The following is a 12,557-nucleotide window of genomic DNA, read 5'->3' on the forward strand; positions in this document are numbered from 1 at the left end:
TGGCGGTCACGTCAGAACAAAAAAGAATTGAGATTCCAAATAAAGGGGAAATCCTGTTTCCTTACCCAACCAGAGTCCAATCTCCATAATTCAAGACTGTCCCAGACAGCTTAATTTTCTGCTGCACTATGAGTGCACCCCAGCTAATGCTCTCCCTCCCATTAGCAGCATTTTAGACAAATTCAAAGGAAATTATTTGAAATAGTACAGCATGATCACAGCATTCTGATAAGGGAAGGCTTTCTGCACTTTCAGCTCAGTTATCCTGAGGATTTCTGAGGTTTCAAAGGCAGGTGGCTGGAGAAAACCAAAGAGAACAACCACCTCTTTCATGGATCTCACACAAAAGGGGTTCTTGTCTTCAGTTCATTTCCTTTGGAGATTAGATTAGCAGCAGTTTGGGTCATTCTCTGTCTCTTACACCTGGCACTGATACAGCTGCACATGCAGAATGACCAGGCTGCCCAGAGCCACATCCATCAGCCTGGCCTTGAATGTATCCAAGGATGGGGCATCCACAACCAACTTGGGCAGTGGCGTAGGCTGAATTACTTTGTGGGTACTTGCATTTAAAGGAGAGATTCAGCCTGCCAGACCACAGCTTCCACCACAGATGCATTTCTGATGTCAACGATGAGCACATGGGGCTGCCCCTCTTTGTTCTACTGACTGCATCCAGAACATCTCAGTGGGACAGTGGAGAGTCAACCACTGTTGTCTTTAAGCAGTTTGCCACAGGAAGGGTCTGAGCCTACTTCTGAAACCTGAACATGCAGAGAACAGCCTCAGAGAACAGCGACTAAGACATGCAACACATTGACCCGGGCCAGAAAGAAACAGTCACATCTGCTCCTGGCAGATATCTGGGTTGGCAGAAGCTTCAAACGCACTCTGTTGCCCTAAGTTACTGCTTTAAGTGACTCATAGGCCTTTATGCTACAATTATTACAACCCCCGCTGCACTTGTCTAGTCCTGCAGCCCTTCAAAACGACACATCCTCTATTTACAGCCTTTGCGTACAAAGTGCCCCGTGAGGCAGAGATGCCTGAAGCAGAAGAAATGCTGTAATCCCAACAGGTCCCACAAGCTGCACTCTCAGCCTTAGGAAATGAAAAAACAATATTCACGTCTTTCCAGTTCAAAGTTTGTGGTGATGTGGGAGTAATAGAATGAGAAAAATACCAATACCAGCAGACGATCCGACAAGGATTTGCTGCCATCAGAACCACCTCCTGCCTGCATCTCCCGGAAACATCTTCTCCCAGCGCTGCCCATTGCACTCATCCTTGGCAGGCACATTTCCTGCACTGATCTACAGCTGAGGAAAGGTCTGCCTCAACCATCATCATTTCCCTTTACTGGCAATTGATCCTCCTAAGAAAGCTGAGCTGAACAGCAGTATCTGGTTTGCAGCCTCTGTGAACCTTTATTTGATTTTCCAGTGTGTTTGATAGGCAGAGATGAAGATTGAGCTAATGATGTTTGTCTGAATACCCATGCTTGAAGGACATGTAACCCACAAGCACCATTTAAGAGCCAAAAGACTTACGGGTTCGTAGGACTTAGGATGAACATGGAACTGTAAGGCAAGATTGGTTTAGGCCCGTTTTTCGTCAAGTCATCAACGTCCTTCTTCTCTTCTGCTTTACTTTCGAACTCAACGTTGTTCACTGGAACATGAATTAAAGGGAACAGAAATCAAAGAGTTAAAAATATATCTCCCCTCTGCACAGAGCAGGCTGCCTGCAACAGCTGGATATGCAAACAATGCAGCTGGGATACAAAACAGCTCTGAATATGTTGATTAAATGTGATGAACAATCATTTGATTATTATCACTGCTATTTACTTGCAGTACTGCAATTATACTTCTTAACCGCTGTACTGATGAGCAATATAGCAGAAATGGGCAGGAAATGAAGATGCCCGGTGCAGACAAAGAAACTTTGCATTTATTTGTACAAGAGCTGCCAAACTGGGGATGGAGAACCCATCCCAAATATCATAAACCACTATGGAGAGATCAGCTAGGGATCTATGGAAAGCAAAGAAGGTGATGAGTCTGACCAACCTCATGATTTCAAACCTTCCTCTATAGATGAGTAGCGGGATTGGCTTTGCAGAATGTAAAAGAACAAATTCATAGATGAGCTTTAATAATATTTGGCCTAAGGGTTGGAAAGGACTTCTTGGACCACCAGGTTCCATGTCTGCATCGTGCACCTCAGTGCTGGCACTGCTCCCCATGTACAAAAGTGCCATATTCCATCTCACACCAGGCTTTCAACTTACACGACCCCATTTTAGGAGATCATTCTGAATCTCAGTCCCAAAAGGCTGGAAATGCATTTTAGAGTTTCCACTATAAGTTTACTTGCAGTGGGTTTATAGGATTATTTACTTAAGATTATGTTCAATATACGAACTGGGAGACATTTCAGACCGCAAATGCTTTTCTCAGACAGACAGATTCATTTCTCTATTAATTCACAGGAGCTGGTATCCAAAACCCTCACCCACTTATAATGCCTTAGAAGCAGGTTTTTTTTTAATTACCTTTTATTTTGCAACAAAAGGACATTTCATTGTGTGTGAGTGACACCTTCAATAAATCCCTTACTGTATCTCAATGTAGATACGCAGGAAATGGCCAGGAAGGAAAGAGTCTGATAAACTCTGATTGACAGGAACTCAGTATTGCAATAGAGTAAAATCACCAGATGAGAAAATAAGAAGAAAAAGAAGACAGGTTAAATCTTGTGTGGCTGACAATGGAAAAGCACGTAGAGCCGCAGCTCTTAGGGCTTCTCCATGCCTACACGGCTTGGGATGAGCCACAAGCTAATCAGCACATGTCTGGATATGGGGGTCTGTCTGCAAAGCAGTGTAAACCTGCCCCTATAGACCCACAGCTCTGGAAAAAGGACAATAATAACCAACAGCAGGGGGACGAAGCACTCACTGGGTATGACGGTGGTTTCTCCTGGCGGGGCAGTGATGGTGACAGGGATGTTCACAGTGGTGGTTTTGTCCAGAGGCGGCTGAATCATACGTGTCACGTTCTTCTGGTTGTCAGCATCTTCCGGCTGCTCCGGCACTTTCTGCAGATAGGTGCTGGGAAGGGTGTGCACTGGGATGCTCACACTCCCACTGGCCTCAATCTCACACTGATTCTCCCTAAGGCAGAAGAGCGGATGTTATTAAACACGTTCTGACAAAGATTCGTAGAGCATATGCTGCAGCTCTTGCTAGATTTTCCCAGGCTGTTCTCTACATAGAAGTCCTCCGCAGAAAATTCACAAGCTGCAGGAAAGCTTCCTGGCAGCACAGGGTGTGACCTTTTCATCTGAGACCTGAAGCAACATCCAAATGCAGCATTAAGAGAAACCATGCCAGTGAAAGCAACTTTATTCTAATTAACGAGATTCATAACTGTGTTTCCCGAGTAAGGACACATGGCACTTGCATGCAGCAGTGACATTAGCTCTCCAGCATCAGCTGCTTTCTGAATCAAGTCTGACATTCTGCTGTTTAATGTTCTCCTGAGGCCTTATTTAAATGTGGTGATTCTCTTTTCCAGTCCTAAACCACTCTGTAACGTTGTCATAAATGGCTTCTGCAGCTTTTCCCTTTGCAGCAGCGACTATATTTCACTGAGCACATGATCAAACGAAACACTATGCAAAGTGTTTTGAAACCCATCTGAAAGGAAGATAATATAGACAGGAAAATTATTATCTCAGTGCCACTCACAGCTCTCCATGGTGACATGAACTCTATTCTAAGGAATCCCAGTGCAATTTATTTTCCATCAAATTAATACAGCTGAAAAGGCAATCTATCCTTCTTTATTAACTACTCTAAATGCCTCACCAATACTATTTTTCTCACTCGACTTACATAAAAATTAAACAGAATGGGATACATCATTGTTCTTAATGGAAGAACCCGCTCCGCTCATAGCCAAGTGCTGTAGCAACTGGTGATGCAGCCCATAGGCTCCAACAATGAAAAAGAGAAAACCTAGAGGTTTATAAGCTGGACTGAATGTCCCATAAGAGTGTGCCACTCAAATATCAGCTTCCTTCAATGGCTGTGAAATTCTCTGCTTTGTGTTGTGTCCTGGTATATCTGTTGATATATCTGGATAATTCGTTCCTGAAACCTGAACAACTCTATGGGTAAGCATGGATGAAAATCATCTTTGTGAACCTCTATGATGGACTGATGTACCCTGAGCTGGTACAGGAGCACATCCAGTCGCTCACTTACTTGGGCTGATGGTTCTGGTGCTCCTTCTCAGCAGTCTCCCCTTCCTTCTCCCTGTTCTCCTTCTCCACCGAATCATACGTCGACAACGCTCTGCTCCTGAACCGGTGCCGTCTGTGAGGCTCCTCTCCATTCTCACCCTTGGAGCCAGGCTCTCCTTCCCGGTTCCCAGACCTTGACCCTCCACGGTGGCGGGTCCGCCGCTCACTCCTGGCCCCGTTGATGGTCCCGTTGCCCTCCTTGCCTTGCCGTTCCGCAGAGTGCCGGTGCGTGCGGTGCCTCCGGTGCTCCTTCTCAGCACCTTCTTCCACCGACCCCCGGCGATGGTGCCTCTTGCCTCCTTCCTGGCCCCTGGTGCGGTCACTTTTCCCTTCCTTGCTGCCCCCTTCCACCTCCTTGCTGCGGCTTCTGTGCTGCCTGTGCCTCTCCTCCTTATTGTTGATGCCAGATTCCCCATTTTCATCTTTGGTCACGTCACCTTTCTCTTGTTCTCCCAGTTTTTCCTTATCCCGATGCCGGTGATGCTTCCGTGGCGCTTCTGCTCCATCAGTAGAGCTGACTTTGGTCTGCTCCACCTCCTGCACATCCACAGGGCTCAGCTTGCTGATGTTGTTCCTCCCTTCACCCCTTGGCTCCACCACCAGTGGCCGATCCAAGTGGGTCTTCATGTCTGGACGGATGTGTAGGGTTGTGGCGTAACGCACCCGCTCCTCAGGGTCCAGTTCATTGTACAGAGCCTCGCAGCTGGCTCGGAAATTGTGCATCCGAATCTGGCTGGTTCGCTGCTCCCAAACCGACTTGGATTTGGAGGAGTTCTGCTGCTTGCTAACAAGAGGAGGAATGAGATAAGTTAGCGTTCAACTTCTTGCATTAATTCCCTACAAAGCAAGCACCAAAAACAAAGAAATTTTAGCTGAGATGGGGGATTAGACGGTTAAGCCAAAGAAATCAGAGGAATGGAGAAAGAACATGAGCAGGGAAAGCCAGCGGGATCATCAGTGTTAGTTTGTCCCCACACGCTTCAGGCACATTGAAACAGGCCCTCAGGAAAGGAGTTCTCTTGGTTTCTAAAAGGTGGTGATCCCCCTTGAAAGCCCCAGGCACAGTATGAATCACTGCCCACCAAAACTGTGCAGAACAACTGCAGCTGTGAAGCAGCCCACGGGGCTTCTCCCAAAATCAATGCACCTTCCTGACCCCAGGGACTGGGAGAGCCACACGTAGATGCAGACATGATGGGAACACTTTTATTCCCTGGAGGACTTGCTCTTTTCTGTCCTGTTCTCTGCTACACCCAGAATACCACCCCTGACGTTACCTTACTTTGATTTTCCAGCACAGCACCTGGTTTCTGTCCACCCCATGTGAATGTCACATTCTCAGCCAATGCAGGAAGAGAAGATTTGCCTTTCATCCTAAACACTGCAAATCACATTCTGCTTTCCCATAAAATCAAAGTAAATCCACCAGCTTCCATGGAGGAATTCCAGACCTAGCTTGAAGTTGGCACCTTTTTTTCTTCCTAAGTAAAACAACTTTTAACAAAGAGAGGAAAAACCATTTTCCTTCCACCACGCTGCTGTGATGTCTCCATTTGCTACACATCAGCCTGGGCTCAGTGGCCGGAGGGGCCGCGCGGGGCTCACGAAGCCCCATCACTTAACACACACCCCACAAGGCTACAGGAATAGGGCAGCAGACACATTTTCCTTCCATACACTTTGGGCTCCCCTGACAATAGCAGCAAGCAGCTTTTGCATGTGTCTGTGCTGATTCAGAGTGTCAGGATCTGTCGCCACGCTCAGCCCCGGGGGGAGGCAGCGTTCAGATGGGCTCATAGAGCACAGTGGGAGCTGTCAGAACGGCTTTGCGTCTCAAATGCTCCTCTGGGTTTGGGGTTTGGTTCTTCACTGAGGGTGCTGCTGCCTGGCTCTGCTAAAAGAGGCAAAAAAATGACTTAAATGTTCACTGCAGATGGGAGGAGGGCATGAAGGCAAATGCAAAGCAATCTTAATCCAGAAACCAGAGCGAGCACAACTCATCACCAAAAATACAAGTCTAAGCCTCTCTGTTCCTAGAGGGCACATCCTGGGCAAATTTCCCACCAGCTGAGTACCCCATTGACACCACAGCAGAAGAATGAGTGGCAAAAACCACAGCTCTAAGTGTCAATGCAGAGCACACAGCTCAGATCCCACCTGAATTCCATGTATCACACTCAGGGCGCACAGCACTCCAGACTGCTCCACTGACCCTTGGTGCATGAGATGGACAGCTGGCAGTAACCTGGTAACTCAATGGGGTTCAGTGCTGGGAAAGGTTCAGCTGTTATCACAACTATTAGTGGGCAACACGAAAGCCTCCTCTGACCCCTTCCTTGCTATCCCATAGGGTATTTCCTATGGGAAGACACGTGTTCCACATTTACAGCTCTGCACCACCAGGGATGGAGCTGCTTGGCACAGTTGTCCCTGCACATCTTCTGGGATGGAGGGGTGAATGGATTCCTTGCCCTGCAGTGCTCCAAATCTAGCCTTACCAAACTACAGGCAATGAAAACAAGCCTCCTCAGTAGCACACAGGGAGACAAGGCAGCTTGGCTCTGTGCACATACATGTCTGAGATGTCTGAGCTCCCCATCACTGCTCTTAGGGGACATTTCTCACTTCATAATGAAAGTCCTCACGGATGCACCTATTAAATAAGCCTATTTTGCTAAAATCTTTTCTTTACGAGAGACACCAGTATTACAGACTCCAATTTCACAGCATCTAGAAGTGAGATGCACCCTTAGCACTGACCCAATAGTGGAAGTGATTGCCAGCTGACAGCACCATGCAGCCACTTGCTGGCTTTGGTCACCAAGTCCCAGATTGGGAGGCTCAGAAGCAATGGCTGCATCCTTTCTCCCTTCCACATGAAAACTCACCAGAAAAAAAACCAATAATCAGAACATTTATAGTGTGCAGTAAAATAGAAATCAGGAAAATAAGCTGCCTGCCTGCAAGCTCATTATTGCATTCAACCCAGTCGAGAACATCTGGAGCAAGTGACAGCACGCATAAAGCTGCTGCAGGAAATGGGAGTGAAGGAACCGAGTAGGTCGGCCCCTCTGGGGACAGCATTTAGGGTTTTTCAGAGCGAAAGCAGCAGCAACTGGAGGAAACGTGCTGCCTGCTTGTCCAATTCCATTTATCGGGCTTTTGCTTCCTATATGTTCCCACAGCAACTGAGCACGGCCACGTGCAATCGCTTCTCCTCTCCTGTTGCTCTGCTGCTCTTCCTCTCCAAGGAGAGATTTGAACTCTCTGTGGCACAGCAGGAATGTCACCTTGCAGTGGTCCCCCCTACAGCTGCCTGTGCACACACATCTGCAGATGAGGTGGAAAAACCAAGCAGGGGCAAAAAGAAGATTGCACTGATCACCTCCGATGTACTGACAAAGGTCAATGCTAATGCACTTTCTCTACAATTACTCCTTGTCCTTATTTTCTGTCTACAGAATGTGCTGTGCTCCTTAATGGGTGAACAGCAGCACACTCAGTGTTTGAGTCCTGCGGGCTCGAGACACTGTAGGGTCATTATTTCTGCTCACGTGCTTCTCTGAGAAGTCCCATCGACATCCCTTGGATTAAGCAGCCAGCAGTCAAGCAAATCCTATAGCTAGAAAGAAAACCATAACACTGTTCTATAATAAATATAATGGATATTAACAAACTGCTGACTAATATTGGTTCAAATAAAAAAAGCTGCCAGCCACTGTAAAGACCACTCAAGAAAGCAGAGGATACTTTTAGCCATCTTCTAATCTTAGCCATTCTGCAGTGACCAAAAACAGCGCTGTAATTAATGGCACTTTGCATCCCAGCGCTGCTGGTTTAATCAGCCACCTAAATGCAACCCTCACAATTTTGCTGTAGTAAATGATGAATGAAATCTGACTGCAAACATAATAATTTGATGTTAAAAATACCTACGTGTTAATTTGCGGGTATGAAAGAGTATGTTCTGATTACATATGGAAGGGAATTGCTTGTTAAAATAGAGTATCAATAGAACATGGGATATAAAAAACCTTTCAATAACGGCAACAACAACAACAAAAAAAAAAAGAGACTGATTTTCTGTGCATCCATTTGGAGCAGCATTCTCCATGCTTAAATTTTCTGCTTGAAAAATACAAAGGGTGGGCACGCACAAAGCTTCATCTCTGCTTTGATAAAACCATTTTCTTCCAGATGAGCTCACTGCTGGCTCTTCACTATGCTTTGCCCATGACCCCGGAGCTGAAGCCTGGATGCTTTAGCACCTTTTCTTCTTTATGAGCCACATTCCCCTCCCCAGGCTCTCCTGGGAGATGCGCTGCACTCTCCCATTGAGCGGGTGTGATGGTGCACATCATAGAAACACCATTACCAAGGACAGCAATGGGAAATGCTGCCCACTCCCTTCCAGTATTATTCTTGAATTTGATCTTGGTTTTATATATTAGATTTTTACATATATCATTTTCTCAGTAGGAAAATGTGGGTTTTTTTTTTCACTCTTAATGTTCTTTGACCTGAAATGCCAAATTTTTCACATGGCCTGAGAAAAGTTTGGAAAGCTCTCCTGCTTTATTGCTGCTCCCAGGAGGTGTCCATGGGCATGATTTCCTATGAGAAGCAGAAGCCATTCTATGCTGCTGCTCAGCACACAAAGACTGCCATCATCACCAGTTTTCACATAGCACTGCAGGGATGCAAGGCCCGTCCATGCTAAAGTGTTCTGGAATTCACACAGCAGAAGCTTTGCTGCTTTTGCTAAGGAGGAAAGAATGATGTCACTCCATTGTGACCCCTCTGACCATGTCACCCAATGGGGCATCTCCCCTTTTCTTGAACACGTCCATGGATGGTGACTCCCCCTCCTCCCTGTTCCGGTGCATCATCACTCTACCTTGAGATCCAACCTGGACCTACCTTGAGACCATTGTTCTATCACTGTTACCTGGGTAAAGAGGCAGACAAACTGTTACGGCCAAAGTCCCACTGCGAGCTCCAGCCTTCTGATAAGAACCAAGACAAAACACATCAGGGAATGAAGTCACAGACCCTGCTTTGTGTAATAACAATGGAAATAAAGCAGGTGACACAAAGACTGGGTATACAGAAGCAACTAATATGGTTGAAAAATGATTTGGGTTCTTGAACAACAAGCAACAATTTCATCTTGGTAGAAAATAGTCAACCTTTTCCATTTCCCTCTACGCGCTATCAGCCTCCCTGCTGCCGTCCTGCTGGAAGTTGTTATGGTTGGTGTGGGAAAGAGCTACTCAAAGAAAACCAAATTATGGTCTTTAAAACTTAAACCTGTGGCAGGTGCAGACATTTAGCGCTTCTGGAAAGAATAAAATCCCCAGCGCTCGTTCTATTTAGCATCCCAGAAAATGCCTGAAGAACGTACGATTCCTCATGACCAAGCAATGACTAACATCTCTGAATCCTATTAGAAACAAATAATAAACCATAGCAATACAAAGGAAACCTCAAATGCGCCATTTGGGATCTCATCACCCACTGTTATATAATGATGATTCATATGAAAACCCACTGTCCCATAACTCTCAAATACATTCAATTAGAAAGGCATAACATAATCACTCAGTTGGCTGTGCGTTATCGCCTATGTACATAGAAATTAATTGCTAACTTCTGTATGGATTTTATATACATGTTGATTTAATTAAAGAAATAGAGCATGTCTGCACAAAGTTCTCTTCAATGAGTCTTCAGACCACTTGCAGTGCTTGAATTGTGAACTTGTTATGGCATAAAATCTTGGATTTAGGATCAGAATGTGGCTCACCTTGGGTTTTCTTGGGTGGTTGGGTGGTTTTTGTTTGTTTGCTAAGGAATTAACTCATGTAGCTCGTCTTTCGCTTCTTACCCATTCATAATTTTCCTTCAAAGAACAGTTAAAGAATATAGGAAAAAATACACTCCTTTATTTCAAAGGAGTTTTGGATAAGTTATGCTCTTTCAGAAGAATGGATTTCCAGACCTTGGAAAATTACCTTCTTACTGATGTTGAAGGCAGAAGGAATTTTCTGCCTCTTTAGTGCAGGCAAAAGAAGACGTCTTTAGGCAACATATAACTGAAAATCCACCCAAGCAGAGGCTCATCTACACATTTTTGCAGTAAAAATTCAAATATCATAGAATGGATGCAAGTCATAAGATCCAAGGATGCCTCCTCCTAATTGACACTGTCTCTGTTGCTACTTGGCAGACAGCAACAGATCTCAGTGGCCACTGAATGTGGGCAGATCCTCCTTTAAGGGGATTCTAATTCCTGCAGTTTGTTTTAACAATTTAAGTGACAGCTCCATCCCTGAAAGTTTGGAAAAGGAACAAAACTCCATTCTTTCAGATTTCATTCCTAATTTGCAATCACAGCTTTGCACTGGTTTGGTGCAACTTCAGCTGGAATGCACCCAAGCATCAGGAGGAAAGACAACTGGGCAGCACTGAGTAGCATCTCTCCTGCATCACCACTTGAACCAAGCTCTCCATTCCCCCTCTTCCATTCCATCCTACCAAGTGCAACACAAGGTGAGAGACCAAAAAGACAGCAGACCTTTACCCCATAACGCTGTGCTTGTCTGGAACCCCAGCAACCAGGCAAAGCATTGCAAGAAATGAGAGCCTGAGATCCACCAGTGGACAACAACCTCTGGAACGCCCAGGAAGGCTGAGGACAAATAAGTTATTGAGAAGCTGGTGGAAAACCTTAGTTTTACTGCATCTTCGGCGTGCTGAACCCTTCTATAGCGCACGTAAGGACAAACCCACAAGTAAATTGCACTTACTTGTCTCTCCAAAAGCATTAAAGAAGAAAGATAACGTCAAATGGTAACAGTACAACTCAAAGCAAAGGCGCTAAGATGGGTCGGTGACAAGCTGGTGACAAGTTTTGTCGTATTAGTCAGCAGGGAACGATGGTAGATTCTACAAACCTGCACTGGTGTCAAAGCACACCTGTGATTCACAGCAAAGCCAGCAAGATTTGGTTGTTAGGAAGTGCGTGGAGTGAATGGTCTGCCACTGTGTTTGCTCAAATGCGGATACATAGGAGCTCAATGAGTGCCTCGTTTTTGCAATATCTCAGGGAAGTCAGGGAGCAAACATAGAACCCATGCTCTCAGGAGTATGAGTTTCCAAAGGGAGTTTGGTCTCACTTGGGTCCCAATTCCAGAAGTTTCTTTCAGGCTCTCCTCCAGCTTTCATTCATTTAAAGAGCGCACTCATGGTAGACAACTGTTCTCCTATTGAACCCTAAGTGCAAACACTCGTGGAACATCAAAGCCATCAGCCCAGTACATAATAAACAGAGAACAAAAGTACAAGTGAGAATAAGATGAACCATCAAACGAGGGCAGGGGAGAGAACAGGGAAGATAATTAAGGAAGCAACAGAGGGAAATAATTAGGGGGATGGGAGGACAAAGGAAGGGAGGAGGAAAACTCACAGTCAATATACAAAACACTACAGAGTTGCTCACGATCAAATCACAAGCATTGCATGGCAATGTCGCACACTTTCCAGTCCTTCCACCATATGTTGGTCTGGAGGCTTTCCACAATGATGGGAATGATTTTTGGGGGGAAAAAAAAACAAGGTGGGGAGTGAAGGCGTCAGGAGAGGGAAGGGAGGGGGGGGGGAAGAGGGAGGTTTAGAAATATAGATATCATAAATCCATTTATCGTAACAGAGAGCAACTCACGGTGAATTTACGCTGGAGACTGACGAGCTGCGAGATACAGTACCTCGAGTTTGCTTTACAAAACTGCACATGCAAAAACAAAACAAACAAAGAAAACAAAAAGTGAGAAAGAAAAAAGAAAAGAAAAACAAACAAGAAAAAAAAGAGAAGAAGAAACTACAAGAGACATCGGGAAGAGACTCATACAGGCTGTGTCCTATCGAATGCAGACTGCAGCGTGCATCTTGGTAGGAGACCAGGCAAGCTTCAGGAAGTGTGGAAGCCAGAGACACACCACCTTCTAGTTAACAAGGAAACAACCAAAATGGAACCAAAAGGGAAACAAAAATTAAAAGGTGAACCGAAAGACACACAATGATATTAGGAATTTATGCCTTTGTATGTTATACTCACACAAGGAAAGTCCTCTGCAGAAGTCATCTTAGGACCTCAGGGCAGAGGCCTTTGTAGAAAGAGGTGGTGATTGCTGTTACAGCTGTGCTGCAATCATTAGTTCAAGTGGGAGCAGGGTGCAAGGCTGCTC

General features: G+C 45.5%; 1 protein-coding gene across 13 annotated transcripts in view; it reads right to left on the reverse strand.

Annotated features, from left to right (window-relative positions):
• Positions 1-12,557, reverse strand: part of CACNA1B (calcium voltage-gated channel subunit alpha1 B) — a 193,648-nt gene that overhangs the window by 46,432 nt on the left and 134,659 nt on the right. For 9 of the 13 annotated variants that reach the window (XM_085520970.1, XM_085520968.1, XM_085520966.1 and 6 more), the window contains 4 exons: positions 12,035-12,097; positions 4,274-5,095; positions 2,964-3,178; positions 1,551-1,671 (listed from right to left, as the gene is read on the reverse strand). In XM_085520970.1, coding sequence (XP_085377096.1) covers positions 1,551-1,671; positions 2,964-3,178; positions 4,274-5,095; positions 12,035-12,097 — 1,221 coding nt within the window. The remainder of the gene's footprint in view (positions 1-1,550; positions 1,672-2,963; positions 3,179-4,273; positions 5,096-12,034; positions 12,098-12,557) is intronic. The other 4 variants (XM_085520974.1, XM_085520971.1, XM_085520969.1 and 1 more) reach the window with 1 other exon arrangement.

The sequence above is a fragment of the Coturnix japonica genome, chromosome 21 (genome assembly GCF_054131305.1).
Source record: "Coturnix japonica strain WE chromosome 21, WE-NBRP24, whole genome shotgun sequence".
NCBI classification, from domain to species: Eukaryota; Metazoa; Chordata; class Aves; order Galliformes; family Phasianidae; genus Coturnix; species Coturnix japonica.